The sequence below is a fragment of the Trachypithecus francoisi genome, unplaced genomic scaffold, assembly GCF_009764315.1.
Source record: "Trachypithecus francoisi isolate TF-2019V2 unplaced genomic scaffold, Tfra_2.0 Lachesis_group1, whole genome shotgun sequence".
NCBI classification, from domain to species: Eukaryota; Metazoa; Chordata; class Mammalia; order Primates; family Cercopithecidae; genus Trachypithecus; species Trachypithecus francoisi.
The window spans coordinates 61,268,378-61,287,389 of NW_022681454.1; the positions used below are offsets into that span (position 1 = coordinate 61,268,378).

Sequence of the window (19,012 nt, forward strand, 5' to 3'; positions counted from 1 at the left end):
TTTCCAGCATCAAAAGGAACTTAAACAAATTTACAAAAAATAAACAACCCCATTAAAAAGTGGGCAAAGGACATGAACAGATATTTTTCCAAAGAAGACATACATGTGGCCAACAAACATATGAAAAAAAGCTCAACATCACTGATTATTAGAGAAATGCAAATAACAAACACAATGGGATATCACCCCACACCAGTCAGAGTGGCTACTATTAAAAAGTCAAAAAATAACACATGTTGGTGAAATCATGGAGAAAAATAAACACTTTTACACTGTTGGTGGGAATGTAAATGAGTTCAACCATTCTGGAGGACAATGTGGCAATGCCTCAAAGACCTAAAGACAGAACTACCATTCAACCCAGCAGTACCAATACTAGGTATGTACCCAGAGGAATAAAAATTGTCCTATTATAAAGACACATATATGTGTATGTTCATTGCAGCATTATTCACGATAGCAAAGACATGGAATCAATCTAAATACCCATCAATGGTAGACGAATAAAGAAAATGTGGTACATGTACACCACGGAATACTATGTAGCCATAAGAAAGAATGAGTTCATTGAAGGAACATGGATGGAGCTGGAGGCCATTATCTGCAGCAAACTAATGCAGGAACAGAAAGCCAAATACTACATGGTCTTACTTATAAGTGGGAGCTAATGATGAGATAGAGGGGAACAACATGCCCTGGGGCCTATTGGAGGGTAGAGGGAGTAAGGACGATGAGACTCAGGAAAAGAAACCCAATGGGTACTAGGCTTAATACCTGGGTGACAAAATAATCTGTACAACAAACCGCCATGACACAAGTTTACCTATGTCATAAACTTGTACATGTATCCCTGAATTAAAAATAGAAGTTTAATTTAAAAAATACTTGCCTGAGAGTGATAACGATAGTTTTTATAAATTTGTACAGCCTCTTTTTGTCTGGCATAGCATCTTGATAATGTAACTGATATGGACATGAGGCAAGGAAATACTAGTTAGAAAAGTGCGGAGTCCCTGGCAACGGCTCCACCCTCAAGCTTGGACCTTGTGACTCTAAGTGAGAACATGCAATCCTGTTTTCCTACCTGAATGTTGCCTTTTTCAAAACCACCCTGCCCTGCCACGCCCCCCATCCTATACCCATAAAAATCCCAGGTTCCACTGACACAGCAGCAGAGTGGTGTGGCAGAGGAGAGAAGACAAGAAGCGTCTGAACATTGAAAAGAAAAGCAGCTGGACATTGGAGACTGTGATTGGAGAGGAGTTCAGCCGGAGACCATCGATCATCTTTCCATTCCATCCCTGTTCCAGCTCTCTATCCTGCTGAGAGCCACTTCCACGCTCAATAAAATTCTCCACATTCGCCACCCTTCAATTCATTCATGCGACCTGGTTCTTCCTGGATGCCAGACAGGAACTCAGGTACCCAGAGGGCAGGTGCAAAATGCTGTCACCCTGACCCTCCACTGAGCTGGTTAACACTTAGCTGTCTGCTCTCTGGAGGTCCAGGGGTTGCAGGCAACTGCTAGACACAGTCGTGGGGCTGGTACAGGATTAGTTTCTGCTGACACCCAAAAGCACTTGCCCTAGCTCCTGCACCCGCTCACCTGCATGCTCCCCTCCCACAAGGGGCTTGAGAGTTGCAGGTGGAGTGAGGGAGCCGCCCCTTCACGAGTGCCGCGAAGTGATCAAGGGAATGATCCTTTCATCACATCCTCGATAACATTTTTTTTAATGATAAACATGACAAAAACTCAGATCTGTGCAGTATGTGACTGACAGAACTGGTGCTCTGAACTCTCCCTGAGTCCCACTCCAGAGAAAGGAAGGAAATAGGAAAACTCTTCAGAGAAATCTCTTTTCCTATTTTTCAGTAAATTGATGCTGAATGGTATAAAAATATGTGAACTTTGTTATGGCTCATGCTGTTCTAAATGTATTTGATATTCTTTTGATGTTCTTTTTTATTACATAGATTTGGAACGTGAATATTGTGAGCACTGCTCTTTAATTAACACAACAAATACTTAGTAAGCTGGTATTGTCTACAAAAAGTGTATTGGAAGCTGGAGATACATTTTTCCTGCACTTCAGGAGCATGTAAGGCGGTGCTAAACTAGGAGGAAAGGAACCCCCCTTCACCAGTCCCGTGAAGGGGTCCAGGGAACGGTCCTTTCATCACATCCTCAATAGAAATTTTTAAAATGGTAAACATCACAAAAACTCAGATCTACGCAGTAAGGTAAAGTACTTCTGTGGGCCCAGAAGTACTATAGGGTGCTACCCTAAGCTTTACAACGCAAACTTACTTATGTTGCACACATAAACTACCACTTTTTGAAAATCATTAAGATTGTTGCAGCTTCTCTCAAAAACTGTTGGAAATCTCTCTAGCTAACCACATGAGGGCCTACATTTCTACTTATGTTAGATTGAAGACATTGCATTGACTCACATCAGGTGTATCAGTTCTTTGGACCTTATAGTTCATAGTGATAGTTCTATCATCTTATATGTGCCCTGAATTTTATTAAGAAAATTCAAAGGCTTCAGGTAAGACATACTAAATCTTGTTTTCTCATGACCTCCAGTGAATACTCCATAAAAATAGCAGCCTCCACTTTCTGTTTCTATTATATCACTTTTACTTTCCTCCAGAATCCTTCTCATTCTCTAATTATGTAACTATTTGTTTATTGTCCGTCTACTCCTTCAGAATGTAGATCCAATGAGGGCAGGTGCCTCAATCAGTTCCTGAATTTCCATAAATATCTGTGAATAAACAAAGAATGAGCAGCCCTGTCAATGGCTGCCGAAATAAGGGACAAATATTTCATACTATCTTTGAACTGCACAAAAGTCAACATACCTGCTATAATATTGTCCAGCAGTGTTATAGGCATGCAGAATATGCCAACTAGTAAATCACTTATGGCCAGGTTTAAGATGAAGAGATTAGTGACTGTGTGCATATGTTTGTTCCTCATTACAATAAAGCAAACCACAGTATTTCCCACCATGCACAAAAAGAAGATCAGAAAGTAGGAAATAAAGAAGATTGCTGCCACTCGAGGCTGGTGAAGATAGTAGTTCACATAGGTAATATTAATATCTGAGTGCAGATGATCCTTTGTGTCATTGACACTCCAGATGGGATGCCAGTTTTCTGAAGAGTTTGTGTCCCATTTCTCATTCATGATGAACCTTAACAAAGAAGAGACAGAAAAGAAAAACATAATTAGGAACCAGTAAAGCAAAAATTCTGTGCCTGAGTTTAAGAGGAACACTTGTAAAATGCCATGGAAGTTTTATGGTCTTTCTATAATAATCTATAAGTTTTACATAAAACTGAATTGTAAATAAGGCACTCAAATTATTAGGATTTTAACCAAGGGCATTTGAAAATTCCAATTTGTGCCAAATAAAATATTATTCTATTTTATTTCTAATACACTCTATATTTCGCTTCTTTCAGCATGCACTCTATCCATTTCCCTTGCCTTCCAAAACTCTCCTTCCCTCTACCTCCAGGTATCATATTCTGTCAAGACCCACTTACTAATTTAAAGCTGACTCACATGCCTCTAGCTTTCCTGATAATCCGAACAAGATACGATGTCTACATCTTTGAAACTCCTAAAGAAATAAGCTTCTTGTTTTTGCTGACTCATTTAACTTAATAATATTTTATATATATATATGTATATAAAAATTTTTTTTTTTCAGAGGTTTCACTCTGTCACCTGGACTGGAGTGGCACCATCTCAGGTCTCTGTAGCCTTGATCTCCCAGGTTCAAGTGATTCTCCCCCAAGTAGCTGAGACCACAGGTGTGTGCCATCATGACCAGCTAATTTTTGTGTTTCTAATAGAGATGGAGTTTTGCCATGTTGCCCAGTCTGGTCTTGAACTCCTGAGTTGAAGTGATCCACCCACCTCAGCCTCCCAAAATGCTAGGATTACAGGCATGAGCCACCTCGCCTGACCTAAATGTTATTTTTATATAATTTTCTATGCAGACTCAGCCACCATATTGTGAGTCTCTTAATATAGGGCTAGGTTACTTGTCTTGGTTTCATTTAGCATAATTCTATTCACACACAATGTATCAAGAAATTATGTAGAATCTGTATGTCTTTTTTTTTTTTTTTTTCCTTTTTTTTGAGGCGGAGGCTTGCTCTGTCTCCCAGGCTGGAGTGCAGTGGCGCGATCTCAGTTCACTGAAAGCTCTGCCTCCCGGGTTCACGCCATTCTCCCGCCTCAGCCTCCCAAGTAGTTGGGACACAGGCGCCCGCCACCGCGCCCGGCTAATTTTTTTGTATTTTTAGTAGAGACAGAGTTTCACCGTGTTAGCCAGGATAGTCTCTATCTCCCGACCTTGTGATCTGCCCGCCTTGGTCTCCCAAAGTGCTGGGATTACAGGCGTGAGCAACCGCACCAAGCCCGTATGGCTTAATGTAGACAGTTTAATCAATCCTGTATGTCAGAGGTCCCCACAACCACTCCTAGGTATGGTGATTCACTAGAAAGACTCATAGGACCCAGCATATAATGCATTCACAGCTAATATTTATCAAAGTGAAGGATGCAAAGCAAAATCAGGAATGGAAAAGGTACATGGGGTGAAGACTGCAGGAAATTAGGTATAAGCGCCGTGCACCTAATCTCCGTGGAGTCACACAGAACATGCCTAATTCCTCCAGTAACAGAAAACACATGTAAAGTGTTGTCAACCAGAGAAGCTCACTAGAGACTCAACACCCATGGTTTTTCTTGGAGGATGATCAAGTGGGGATCTTCTTCCTAGCATATATCAAAATTCCAGACTCCTAGACAGAAAGTAGATATTCAGCATAAACCATGTTGTTTGTACAAACAGTCTAGGCATAGTGGGCCACTCATCATTTAAGTAAACCTGTGTATCAGTACAGGAAGTGTTTATTATTTAAGTTCCCAGACTCCAACCAAGGGCCAACTTAGCAAGCAGGCTTTTCTAAGGGTAGCAGCCTCAGGCCTGCTTGTTATCTCTTTTCTGCACACCTTGTTAATTAATTGAATAGAAGGTTATATCTGCCCATAAATGAAAATGAATTTGACAGTGGACTTATACAATTGACCTCCCCACAATTTGTTTAAGTTCCTTGTAGATTTTGGATATTAGCCCTTTGTCAGATGGATAGATTGCAAAAATTTTTCTCCCATTCTGTAGGTTGCCTGTTCACTCTGATGATAGTTTCTTTTGCTGCACAGAAGCAAAAGAATTGGATCCCATTTGTCAATTTTGGCTTTTATTGCCATTGTTTTTGGTGTTTTAGTCACGAAGTCTTTGCCTATGCCTATGTCCTGAATGGTATTGCCTAGGTTTTCTCCTAGGGTTTTTATGGTTTTAGGTCTTACATTTAAGTGTTTTATCAGTCTGTTAGTGTGTTCCAGCAAAGAATTATAAATAACTGCTTAAACCAGTGGACAAAAGTTTGAAACAGGATAGTTACATAGTCTGATATTATCTACCCACAAAATATTAATTTCAAAGTTAAAATTGTAACTTTTCAATGAAAAAAACTGAGCAAATACTACCTTAGTTAAATGATCCAAGATAACATTTTGGATGATGAGATGCAAATATATCATATGCTCCTTGACGTAATGCATGAGAATTCAACATCCGTTTAGCAATATTTTTGTCAAAAATGCATAATCTTACCCTGAGGAAATATCAGACAATTTCTAAATTAGAAAAATTCTATAGATGTAAAATATTTCAGTGTTGATCTACCTCAGAAGTGAATGAATGCTTATTGTCCTTAGCTATAAAATTTAAACTTCCTACCACTTATGGTCAGTAGCATAATATCTTCCCAAGTATCTCTGTCCAAATCTCCAGAACTTCTGAATAGGTTAGGTTACACTGCAGAGGGGAATTAAAGTTGCTAATTAACTTATATTAAAATAGGATATCCTGGTTATATAGGTGGGCTTAATATAATCGTGAGAGTCCTTAAAAGTGGAAGAGACACAGAGCATCAGTATTAGAGCTATTCTAGGTGAGAACAACTTGATGGGCCATTGTTGGCTTTAAAGATTGAAAAGGACCATGAGCCAAGGAATGCAGATAACCTCTAGAAGCTGGAAAAGAAAAGCAAGAAGACAGATTCTTCTGTAGAGCCTTAAGAAAAAAATGCAGCCTTGCCAACATCTTGATTTTAGCCGAGTGGAAACCATTCCAGACTCTGGCCTTCAGAACTACAAGATAACAAATGTGTGCTGTTTTAGACACTAAGTGTGACAACTTGGTACCATACTAATAGGAAACCAACAGACCACCTATCCTTCCCCAATTTTTGTAGTATTACCTGAAATCTTTTCCTTGAACTTTCTATATACATAGTTGAGAGGTTGGAGGTTTTCTTTTCCACAATGGTTGGACTAATTGACACTCCCACCAACAGTGTAAAAGCATTCCTATTTCTCCACATGCTCTCCAGCATCTGTTGTTTCCTGACATTTAAATGATTGCTATTCTAACTGGCATGAGATGGTGTCTGATTGTGGTTTTGATTTGCATTTCTCTAATGGCTAGTGATGATGAACTTTTTTCCCATATGTTGTTGGCCTCATAAATGTCCTCTTTTGAGAAGTGTCTGTTCATATCTATCACCCACTTTTTAATGGGGTTGTTTTTTTTCTGGTAAATTTGTTTAAGTTTCTTGTAGATTCTGGATATTAGCCCTTTGTCAGATGGATAGATGGATAGATTGCAAAAATTTTTCTCCCATTCTGTAGGTTGCCTATTCACTCTGATGATAGTTTCTTTTGCTGCACAGAAACTCTTTAGTTTAATTGGATACCATTTGTCAATTTTGACTTTTATTGCCATTGTTTTTGGTGTTTTAGTCACGAAGTCTTTGCCTATGCCTATGTCCTGAATGGTATTGCCTAGGTTTTCTTCTAGGGTTTTTATGGTTTTAGGTCTTACATGTAAATGTTTAATCCATCTTGAGTTAATTTTTGTATAAGGTGTAAGGAAGGGGTCCAGTTTCAGCTTTCTACATATGGCTAGCCAGTTTGCCCAGCACCATTTATTAAGTAGGGAATCGTTTCCCCATTGCTTGTTTTTGTCAGGTTTATCAAAGATCAGATGGTTGTAGATATGTGGCATTATTTCTGAGGCCTCTATTCTGTTCCACTGGTCTATATATTTGTTTTGGTACCAGTACCACGTTGTTTACTGGCACCAAACTGTACTGTAACTATGCAGTTACAGTAGCCTTGAGGTATAGTTTGAAGTCAGGTAGCATGATGCCTCCAGCTTTGTTCTTTTTGTTTAGAATTGTCTTGGCTATGCGGGCTCTTTTTTGGTTCCATATGAAATTTAAAGTAGCTTTTCTAATTCTGTGAAGAAAGTCAATGGTAGCTTCATGGGGATGGCATTAAATCTATAAATTACTTTGGTCAGTGAGACCATTTTTCACGATATTGATTCTTCCTATCCATGAGCATTGCTTGTGTCCTCTCTTATTTCCTTGAACAGTGGTTTGTAGTTCTCCTTGAAGAGGTCCTTTACGTCCCTTTTAAGTTGGATTCCTAGGTATTTTATTCTCTTTGTAACAACTGTGAATGGGAGTTCACTCATGACTTGGCTCTATTTGTCTATTACTGATGTATAGGAATGCTTGTGATTTTTGCACATTGATTTGGTATCCTGAGACTTTGCTGAAGTTGCTTATCAGCTTAAGGAGATTTTTGGCTGAGACGATGGGGTTTTCTAAATATACAATCATATCATCTGCAAATACAGACAATTTGACTTCTTCTCTTCCTATTTGAATACCATTTCTTTCTTTCTCTTGCCTGATTGCCCTGGTCAGAACTTGCAATACTATGTTGAATAGGTGGGGAGAGTGGGCATCCTTATCTTGTGCCAGTTTTCAAAGGGAATGCTTCAAGCTTTTGCCCATTCAGTATGATATTGATTGTGGGTTTGTCATAAATAGCTCTTATTATTTTGAGATACGTTCCATCAATATCTAGTTTTATTGAGAGTTTTTCACATGAAGGTGTGTTGAATTTTGTCAAAGGCCTTTTCTCCATCTATTGAGATAATCATGTGGTTTTTGTCATTGGTTCTGTTTATGTAATGGATTGCGTTGATTGATTTACAAATTTTGAACCAGCCTTGCATCCCAGGGATTAAGTCAGCTTGATCGTGGTGGGTAAGCTTTTTGATATGCTGCTGGATTCGATTTGCCAGTATTTTATCGAGGATTTCTGCGTCAATGTTCATCAGATATATTGGCCTGAAATTTTCTTTTTTGTTGTGTCTCTGCCAGGTTTTGGTATCCTAATGATGCTGGCCTCATTCTGTGAGTTAGGAAGGATTCCCTCTTTTTCTATTGTTTGGAATAGTTTCAGAAGTAATGGTACCAGCTCCTCTTTGTACCTCTGGTAGAATTCAGCTGTGAATCCATCTGGTTCTGGGCTTTTTTTGGTTGTTAGGCTGTTAATTACTGCCTCAATTTCAAAATTTGTTATTGGTCTGTTCAGGGATTCGGCTTCTTCCCGGTTAGTCTTGGGAGGGTGTATGTGTCCAGGAACGTATCCATTTCTTCTAGATTTTCTAGTTTATTTGCATAGAGGTGTTTATAGTATATAGTATTCTCTGATGGTAGTTTGTATTTCTGTGGGATCAGTGATGATATCCCCTTTATCATTTTTATTGTGTCTATTTGATTCTTCCCTCTTTTCTTCTTTATTAGTGTGCCTAGTGGTCTATCTATTTTGTTAATCTTTTCAAAAAACCAGCTCCTGGATTCATTGATATTTTGAAGTGTTTTTTGTGTCTCTATCTCCTTCAGTTCTGCTTTGATCTTAGTTATTTCTTGTCTTCTGCTAGCTTTTGAATTTGTTTGCTCTTACTTCTCTAATTCATTTAATTATGATGGTAGGATGTTGATTTTAGATCTTCCTACTTTCTCCTGTGTGCATTTAGTGCTATAAATTTCCCTCTAAACACTGCTTTAATTGTGTCCAAGAGATTCTGGTATGTTGTGTCTTTGTTCTCATCAGTTTCAAATAACTTACTTATTTCTGCCTTAATTTCAATATTTACCCAGTAGTCATTCAGGAGCAGATTGTTGAGTTTCTATGTAGCTGTGCAGTTTTGAGTGAGTTTCTTAATCCTGAGTTCTAATTTGACGGCACTGTGGTCTGAGAGACTATTTGTTATCATTTCTGTTCTTTTGCATTTGCTGAGGAGTGTTTTACTTCCAATTATGCAGTCAATTTTAAATAATGTGATGTGTTGCTGAGAAGAATGTATAGTCTGTTTATTTGGGGTGGAGAGTTCTGTAGATGTCTATTAGGTCTGCTTGGTCCAGAGCTGAGTTCAAATCCTGAATATTCTTGTTAATTTTCTGTCTCATCTATCTGTCTAATATTGACAGTGGGGTGTTAAAGTCTCCCACTACTATTGCATGGGAGTCTAAATCTCTTTGTATGTGTCTAAGAACTTGTTTTATGAATCTAGGTGCTCCTGTATTGGGTGCATATAAATTTAAGACATTGGCTCTTCTTGTTGTATTGATCCCTTTACCATTATGTAATTTTTTAAAATCTTTTTTTAATCTTTTGTTGGTTTAAAGTCTGTTTTATCAGAAACTAGGATTGCAACCCCTGCTTCTTCTTCTTATTATTATTATTTGCTTTCCATTTGCTTGGTAAATATTCCTCCATCCCTTTATTTTGAGCCTATGTGTTTCTTTGCAGGTGAGATGTGTCTCCTGAATACAGCACACCAATGGGTTTTGATTCTTTATCCAATTTGCCAGTATGTGTCTTTTACTTGGGTAATTTAGCCCATTTACATTTAAGGTTAATATTATTATGTGTGAATTTTATCCTCTTATGATGCTAGCTGGTTATTTTGCCTGTTAGTTGACGCAGTTTCTTCCTAGTGTCGATTATCTTTACAATTTGGTATGTTTTTGCAGTGGCTGGTACTGGTTTTTCCTTTCCATATATAGTGCTTCCTTCAGGAGCTCTTGTAAGGCAGGCCTGGTGGTGATAAAATCTCTCAGAATTTGCTTGTCTGTAAAGGATTTTATTTCTGCTTCGCTTATGAAGCTTAGTTTGGCTAGATATGAAATTCTGGGTTGAAATTTCCTTTCTTTAAGAATGTTGAATATTGGCCCCTACTCTCTTCTGGCTTGCAGGGTTTCTGCAGAGTGATTGGCTGTTAGTATGATTGACTTCCCTTTGTGGGTAGTCAACCTTTTTCTATGTCTGCTCTTAACATTTTTTCCTTCATTTCAACCTTCGTAAATCTGATGATTATGTGTCTTGGAGTTCCTCTTCTTGAGGAGTATCTTTGTGGTGTTCTCTGTATTTCCTGAATTTGAATGTCAGTCTTTCTTGCTAGGTTGGGGAAATTCTCCTGAATAATATCCTGAAAAGTGTTTTCCCGTTTGGTTCTATTCTCTGTCACTTTCAGGTACACCAATCAAATGCAAGTTTGGTCTTTGTCTTTTCACATAGTCCCATACTTCTTGGAGGCTTTGTTTGTTCCTTTTCATTCTTTTTTCTCTAATCTTGTCTTCATGCCTTATTTCATTAAGTTGATCATCAGTCTCTTATATCCTTTCTTCTGCTTGATTGATTTCACTATTGATATTTGTTTATGTGTCGTGAAGTTCTCGTGCTGTGTTTTTCAGCTCCATCAGGTCATTTATGTTCTTCTCTAAACTGTTTATTCTAGTTAGCAATGCCTCTAACCTTTTTTTCAAGGTTCTTAGCTTCCTTGCATTGAATTAGAACATGCTCTTTTAGTTTGGAAGAGTTTGTTGTTACCTACCTTCTGAAGCCTACTTCTGTCAATTTGTCGGACTCATTCCCCATCCAGTTTTGTTGCTTTGCTGGTGAGGAGTTGTGATCCTTTGGAGGAGAAGAGGCATTCTGGTTTTTGGAATTTTTTTGCTGGTTTCTCCTCATCTTCATGTATTTATCTACCTTTGGTCTTTGATGTTGGTGACCTAGGGATGGGGTTTTGGTGTGGACATCCTTTTTGTTGATGTTGATGCTATTCCTTTCTGTTTGTTAGTTTTCCTTGTAACAGTCAGGCCCCTCTGCTGCAGGTCTACCTAGAGTTTGCTGGAGGTTCACTCCAGACCCTGTTTGCCTGGGTATCACCACAGAGGCTGCAGAACAGCAAAGATTACTGCCTGTTCCTTCCTCTGGAAGTTTCGTCCCAGAGGGGCACCCACCAGATGCCAGCCAGAGTTCTCCTGTTTGAGGTGTCTGTCAAACCTTGCTGGGAGGTGTCTCCCAGTCACGGGACCCAGGGGTCAGGAACCCACTTGAGGAGGCAGTCTGTCCCTTAGCAGAGCTGGAGCACTGTGCTGGGAGATCTGCTGCTCTCTTTAGAGCCAGCAGGCAGGAATGTTTAAGTTTGCTGAAGCTGCACCAACAGCTGCCTCTTCCCCCAGGTGCTCTGTCCCAGGGAGATTTTATCTATAAACCCCTATTTGGGCTGCTGCCTTTCTTTCAGAGATGCCCTGCCCAGAGAGGAGGAATCTAGAGAGGCAGTCTGGCTACTGTGGCTTTGCTGAGCTGCAGTTGGCTCCACCCAATTTGAACTTCCCGGAGGCTTTGTTTACACTATGAGGGGAAAACTGCCTACTCAAACTCCCCCCCACCAAGCTCGAGCCTCTCAGGTCTACTTCAGGCTGCTGTGCTGGCAGTGAGAATTTCAAGCCAGTGGATCTTAGCTTGCCAGGATCCTTGGGGGTGGGACTTTCTGAGTCAGACCACTTGGCTCCCTGGCTTCCGCCCTCTCTCTGAGGAAGTGAAGGGTTCTGTCTCACTGGTGTTCCAGGTGCCACTGGGGTATGAAAAAAAAAAAAACTCCTGCAGCTAGCTCAGTGTCTACCCAAATGATCCCTTAGTTTTGTGCTTGAAACCCAGGGCCCTAGTGGCGTAAGTACCTGAGGGAATCGCCTGGTCTGCAGGTTGCAAAGATCATGGGAAAAGCATAGTGTCTGTACCAGAATGCACCATTCTTTAAGGCACAATTTCTCAAGGCTTCCCTTGGCTAGGGCAGGGATTTCCCAAAGCCCTTGCACTTCCCAGGTGGGGTGATGCCCCACCCTTCTTTGGCTCACCATCTGTGGGATGCCCCCAGTGTCTAACCAGTCCCAGTGAGATGCACTGGATACCACTGTTGTAAATGCAGAAATTACCTGCCTTCTGTGTTGATGTCACTGGGAGCTATGGACCAGACCTGTTCCTGTTTGGCCATCTTGCCAGCCACATTCAGATTTTTCAATGCTTATTTCAATATTTTAGTGAGGCAGCTTCTCGATGTATTAAATTGTTATATTGCATTTAATAGTATTATGAATAATTACAGTGTGTATATAACTACAAAGCTTCTCAAGAAGTTTCCAAATTATCGTTATCTGCTGAGTTAGTACATATATGAGACCAACTCCTTATCGCTTTGACAGGAATAACAATCTATATACAACATATTTAGATCCCACTATTTTTTGCTCATATCCTTGCAGACATGCTCCATCATCGATTGGAAATTTTGGTACAAAAATATACAAATCCAACCCAATATTTTTGTTTTCTTATAGGTGCTATGCATTTTTATGTATTGTATAGAAGAGATTTTTTAATCCTCAAATTTGTTTAGCTATATCAGCATATGTTTTTCCTATTTTTTTTTCTGAAATAAAACAAATCCTGTTCAATTCCCATCTCAGCACTTCCTTCATGTCAGAAGTCATTAACTGTTCCACTGTTGTATTCTCTACCATGGATACCTATTTTCCATATGTTGATATGCTATATCCTATCTTTCAAAAATTACTGGTTTATAAAAATATTTGTTTTTCTGTTGAAGATTTTTGCTGCCTTTACCAATCACATTTCCATTTTGTTATGCCATTTTATACTGTATTATAAAGTATATTCTGTGAGAGAGACCAGTTCACAGTTGAATTCTCAGTACCTAAAAGCATGGTTGAACCAATAATTGGTGCTCAATAAGTTTTTTTTTTTTTTTTTATTTTTTATTTTTTATTTGAGACGGAGTCTCGCTCTGCCGCCCAGGCTGGAGTGCAGTGGCCGGATCTCAGCTCACTGCAAGCTCCACCTCCCGGGTTTACGCCATTCTCCTGCCTCAGCCTTCCGAGTAGCTGGGACTACAGGCGCCCGCCACATCGCCCGGCTAGTTTTTTGTATTTTTTAGTAGAGACGGGGTTTCACTGGGTTAGCCAGGATGGTCTCGATCTCCTGACCTTGTGATCCGCCCATCTCGGCCTCCCAAAGTGCTGCGACTACAGGCTTGAGCCACCGTGCCTGGCCTCAATAAGTATTTGTTAAATGCATTAATTAACCTCATCATACAATTTTTGTTTCATAGATTATTGTTTTTTGCTTTTGTAATTTCTTGATTGTTAAGCATTTGCTGTACCAAAGTTTCTTCTATTAAAGGTACATGCATGTCTTCTTGTAATAACGTAGGGTTTAAAAACATTAGGCTCTGGAGTCTCATTGCCTGCACTCAAATGCCACATCTTGTTTTCTATTGATATTTCCTGGAAGATAGATGCATGATTAATAACTGCGTGACTTTGCGTAAATTATTTAATCTCTTTGTGCTTCAGACTCCTTATCAAAAAAGTAAAAATAATAATTATACAAACTTCATAGTGTTGTTGTTAGGTTTTAATTAAATAATTGTAGTTAAAATTTATTGTATGCTTACCATACAATAGTCAGACTCAGTGCTAAGCATTTTTATGTGCATTGGTTTATTATAGTCTTATGGTAGGACAGTCAAATAGGAAACTGAAGCAATGGCCTAATTAACTAATCTGCTAAAGGTCACACCATCAGTAAAAAGCAGAAGGGGGATTTATTCCGTGCAGCTCTGCTCCAGGCACATATTTTCACCTTTATAATATAATTTATATACAGCACATAAAAGGGTACATAAATCAGAGTAAGCACTCTATGAACATTTGATATTATTCTCCTATCCTTCTCCATATGTTTTTCACTTTCCCCCTTCCCCCTTCCTTCCTTAGTTCCTTTATTCCTCCCTTTTGGTTTTAAAACAATTTTTAATGTATCTCAGGTTACTGTGTTGTTACCTTACTCATATTGTGTTTAGGACTAGTGCTACCAGAGCACAAACAAAGCATGTGTGGTGTGCTTTTTATTTGTTCCTTTTATATTAATTAATGTTAACATCATTCCTTCAGAAAGTGATCTCAGGGACTGGGTACCGAAATTGTCTACATTTTCTTTCATTATTGGATTCCTGAAGCGGATGGAAAAGGGCCAGAATCATATGGACATTCCATCAGGGAAATAGTTCCCTGTACTCTTTCTTGGAAGTGAGGGGAAAATCTTTTGTTCATTCATTCATTGATTGATTTAACAAATATTGACTGTGTTGACAATGTGCTAGATACTGTTCTAAGAAATGGGGAATATAACAATGAAGCAGACCATGTTGCAACTTTCATGGTAATGAGGAATACAGATACTGGGGCTCTGGAGCGAGCTTACAGTGAGAGCCAATTGTGTACATCTCTGCCCAAACGCACATTCAGTAATGTTATGGTTGCTGCTTGAAATTGACTGTGATTGACAGATTTACACCACAAGAACTGGTAAACTCTAAAGATGAAACCTCTTTATCTTTAAAAATTGATTATTAAATACGTATTCATATGCCAACAGATTAAACCAAAGCATCAAAAACAGAAAATAAATCTAAAAATGAGGATAATTTGAAAGATTAAAAAGAAAAGGAATTAAGTGACTACTGTAAGGGACAATTGGAAGGACAGCCGAGAAAGGAATGAGGCCAATAGACCCAAGTTCAGGCAAGCTGATTTATCGTGAGTCCTGCCGGGCTACCTCTTGACAAAAGCAGAGGAGGCAGCCCCGCTTACAGGATATAGCAAGGTTTTATAGGGCATAGAATGGCGTTAGGGTGAAGGAAAAAGAAAAGGGTGGCGGGTCCTTTGTGCCAGGTGTCTTGCTGCTTCCTGAAGATGTTTTTCTTGCCAGTTCTATTGTGTAAGGTAGCTTTCTTGACCACATCCTAGAAAAGCTGACCTCTGGTCAGACAGTTACAGGTGGGTTTCGGATACGAGGTTTTACTTTTGGTCTACAGGAGGGGGAAACAGTTCAGTCGGGTGGACCCTAACAACTACAACTAAACTGAAAAGAAGATACAACACAAACAAAAGAAGTACAGTAAATGAGGCAATGTAGAAGATCAGAGTGACAGTATAATATAAAATTATAAATATGCCTGAACAAAAGATTTAATCAAACTAATGCCCATAAAAGAAATAAGTCCACTGATTAAATGACTGTTATGCTGTTACATCTCAAGTGAACTGTTTATAGGTTTCCCTCTTAATTTTGTAGTGTCAGTGAAGTATTTTTCTTCTACTTTTTAATTTCAAAAGTAATATATTTTTTCTTTTATAACTTCAACTTTTATTTTAGGTTTGGGCTATGTGTGCAGATTTGTTGCGTGGGTATATTGCATGATGGTGAGATTCAGGATATGAATGATCCCATCACCCTGATAGTAGCATAGTCACTACAATAGGTAGTTTTTCACCCTTTATCCCCTTCCTTCCCTCTCCATCTAGTAGTCCCCAGTGTCCATTGTCCCCATCTTTATATCCATGTGTAGTCAAATTTAAGTTCACTAGCTTTCTTACTATGATAAAATTATGAAAGAAAGCAGGTTATAATTAAATAATCACCTTAACAGTAGAATTCTACTTAATAGTATAATAAATTTCAAATATAATCTAAAAATATATAAACAAACATATTCACACAGCTTGTTACAGAAAAAAAACTTCTTTAGTACAAATATTAAAGTTTGATAGTTGCATGCAATGTATGGAATAGTTTCAAAACAATAAGCATATGCAGTGGAAAACATATTGCTAGGGATATCCTACTCTGGCATCCTTTTATTCCTATTTTAATAAATGTACAAATCAATGTTTAAAAATGATTAATTATGTGTGTATTAGAATTACAGTTTCATTGCCCATACAAACCAAGAGATATTAATATTGTCCCAAACTAGAATGATCAATTTTAATGACTTGTGTGAAAGTGAGAACCACTTTAATGCAACAATACCTTTTGTGAAGTCTAAATTAAAAGTTCTAAAGAAAATAGTGAAGACTATAATAAAACAATCTATAGATACATTGGAAAACAAAAGAAGAGTGTTCTTAAAGGCTCAGAACACAGAAGACCATTAAGGTTGAATAAAGAGAAACAAAACTGGAGGAAATTCTAGGTTAAAACGCATCCAAGACAGAACTTTCATGAATATGGAGTTTTTAGATACAGCTCCAAGATCAGAGTTACAATATACAGAAACAGGAGACAACCCAGGGGAGTTATTTGAGGTAAACTGGGAAGCTGATTTTGGATCAGCTGAACCCAAGAGTACCCACTACACCTCTGCTGATAAGATCAAGGACACACATGCTCAGAAGATTTGGTCCTAAGACCTTGTTTAGATGCAGTTGTTTCCATGCCCTCCCAGTCACAGCAAACATGTTTCTAATAATCAAAACTCACATCCATCACACTGGTAAAAATTTAAAAGATTAATGATATCTGATGTTGGCTGACAACAGATGCAGGAAACAAATATTTTCATACAGTGTTAGGGATGCAATGATACAACTTATTTAAAGTGAATTTGGGAGATCCGGAGCAAGATGGCCGAATAGGAACAGCTCCAGCCTCCAGCTCCCAGCACGAGCAACACAGAAGATGGGTGATATCTGCATTTTCAACTGAGGTACTGGGTTCATCTCACTGGGTAGTGCGGGACAATCGGTGCTCGTCATCTGGTGCAGCCCAACCAGCGACAGCTGCAGCAGGGTGAGGCCTTGCCTCACTTGGGAAGTGCAAGGGGGAAGGGAATCCCTTTAGAAACTGAGACACATAACACTTGGAAAATCGGGTCACTCCCACCCTAATACTGCGCTTTACCAAGGGTCTGAGCAAACGGCACACTGGGAGATTATATACCACACCTGGTCGGGAGTGTCCCACGCCCACAGAACTTCCCTTATTGCTAGCACAGCAGTCTGAGATCTAACTGCAAGGCAGCAGCGAGGCTGGGGGAGGGGCACCCACCGTTGCTGAGACTTAAGTAGGTAAACAAAGCCACCTGGAAGCTCGAACTGGGTGGAGCCCACCACAGCTCAAGGAGGCCTGCCTGTCTCTGTAGACTCCACTTCTGGGGACAGGGCACAGCTAAACAAAAAGCAGCAGAAACCTCTGCAGATGTTAATGACCCTGTCTGACAGCTTTGAAGAGAGCAGTGGATCTCCCAGCATGGAGGTTGAGATCTGAGAACGGACTGCCTGCTCAAGTGGGTCCCTGACCCCTGAGTAGCCTAACTGGGGGACATACCCGACTAAGTGCAGACTGACACCTCACACCTCACACAGGGAGTACACCCCTGAGACAAAGCTTCCAGAGCAAGAATCAGACAGCAGCCCTCTGTGTTCAGCAATATTCTATCTTCTGCAGCTTCCACTGCTGATACCCAGGCAAACAGGGTCTGGAGTGGACCTTAAGCAATCTCCAACAGACCTACAGCTGAGGGTCCTGATTGTTAGAAGGAAAGCTAACAAACAGAAAGGACACCCACACCAAAACTCCATCAGTGCGTCACCAGCATCAAAGACCAAAGGCAGATAAAACCACAAAGATGGGGAAAAAGCAAGGCAAAAAAGCTGGATATTCAAAAAATCAGAGCGCATCTCCCCCTCCAAAGGAACGCAGCTCATCGCCAGCAACGGATCAAAGCTGGACAGAGAATGACTTTGACGAGTTGAGAGAAGAAGGCTTCAGTCGATCAAACTTCTCAGAGCTAAAGGAGGAATTACGTATCCAGGGCAAAGAAACTAAAAATCTTGAAAAAAGAATGGAAGAATGGATAACTAGAATAATCAATGCAGAGAAGGCCATAAACGAACTGACAGAGATAAAAATCATGACACGAGAAATACGTGACAAATGGCCAAGCTTCAGCAACTGAGTCGATCAACTGGAAGAAAGAGTATCAATAATTGAAGATCAAATGAATGAAATGAAGTGAGAAGAGAAGTCTAGAGGAAAAAAAAGGAAAAAGAAATGAACAAAGCCTCCAAGAAGTATGGGATTATGTGAAAAGGCCAAATCTACATCTGACTGGTGTGCCTGCAAGTGAGGGGGAAAATGGAACCAAGTTAGAAAACACTCTTCAGGATATTATCCAGGAGAACTTGCCCAACCTAGTAAGGCAGGCCAACATTCAAATTCAGGAAATACAAAGAAAGCCACAAATTTCCTCTTTGAGAAGAGCAACTCCAAGACACATAATTATCAGGTTCACCAAATTTGAAATGAAGGAAAAAAAGTTAAGGGCAGCCAGAGAGAAAGGTCAGGTTACCCACAAAGGGAAGCCCATCAGACTAACAGCAGATCTCTCAGCAGAAACTCTCCAAACCAGGAGAGAGTGGGGGCCAATATTCAACATTCTTAAAGAAAGGAATTTTCAACCCAGAACTTCATATCCAGCCAAGCTAAGTTTCATCAGTGAAGGAGAAATAAAATCCTTTACAAGCAAATGCTTAGAGATTTTGTCACCACCAGGCCTGCCCTACAAGAGATCCTGAAGGAAGCACTAAACATGGAAAGGAACAACTGGTACCAGTCATTGCAAAAACATGCCAAAATGCAAAGACCATCGAGGCTAGGAAGAAACTGCATCAACTAACGAGCAAAATAACCAGCTAATGTCACAATGACAGGATCAAGTTCACACATAATAATATTAACCTTAAATGTATACGGAATAAATGGTCCAATTAAAAGATACAGACTGGCAAATTGAATAAAGAGTCAAGACCCATCAGTTTGCTGTATTCGGGAGACTCATTTCACATACAGAGA

At 39.5% G+C, this 19,012-nt stretch overlaps 1 protein-coding gene across 1 annotated transcript in view; it reads right to left on the minus strand.

Annotated features, from left to right (window-relative positions):
• NPFFR2 (neuropeptide FF receptor 2) overlaps positions 1–19,012 on the minus strand; it is a 98,712-nt gene that overhangs the window by 15,688 nt on the left and 64,012 nt on the right. The window contains exon 2 of the mRNA XM_033214481.1: positions 2,869–3,203. Coding sequence (XP_033070372.1) covers positions 2,869–3,196 — 328 coding nt within the window. The 5' untranslated portion in view covers positions 3,197–3,203. The remainder of the gene's footprint in view (positions 1–2,868; positions 3,204–19,012) is intronic.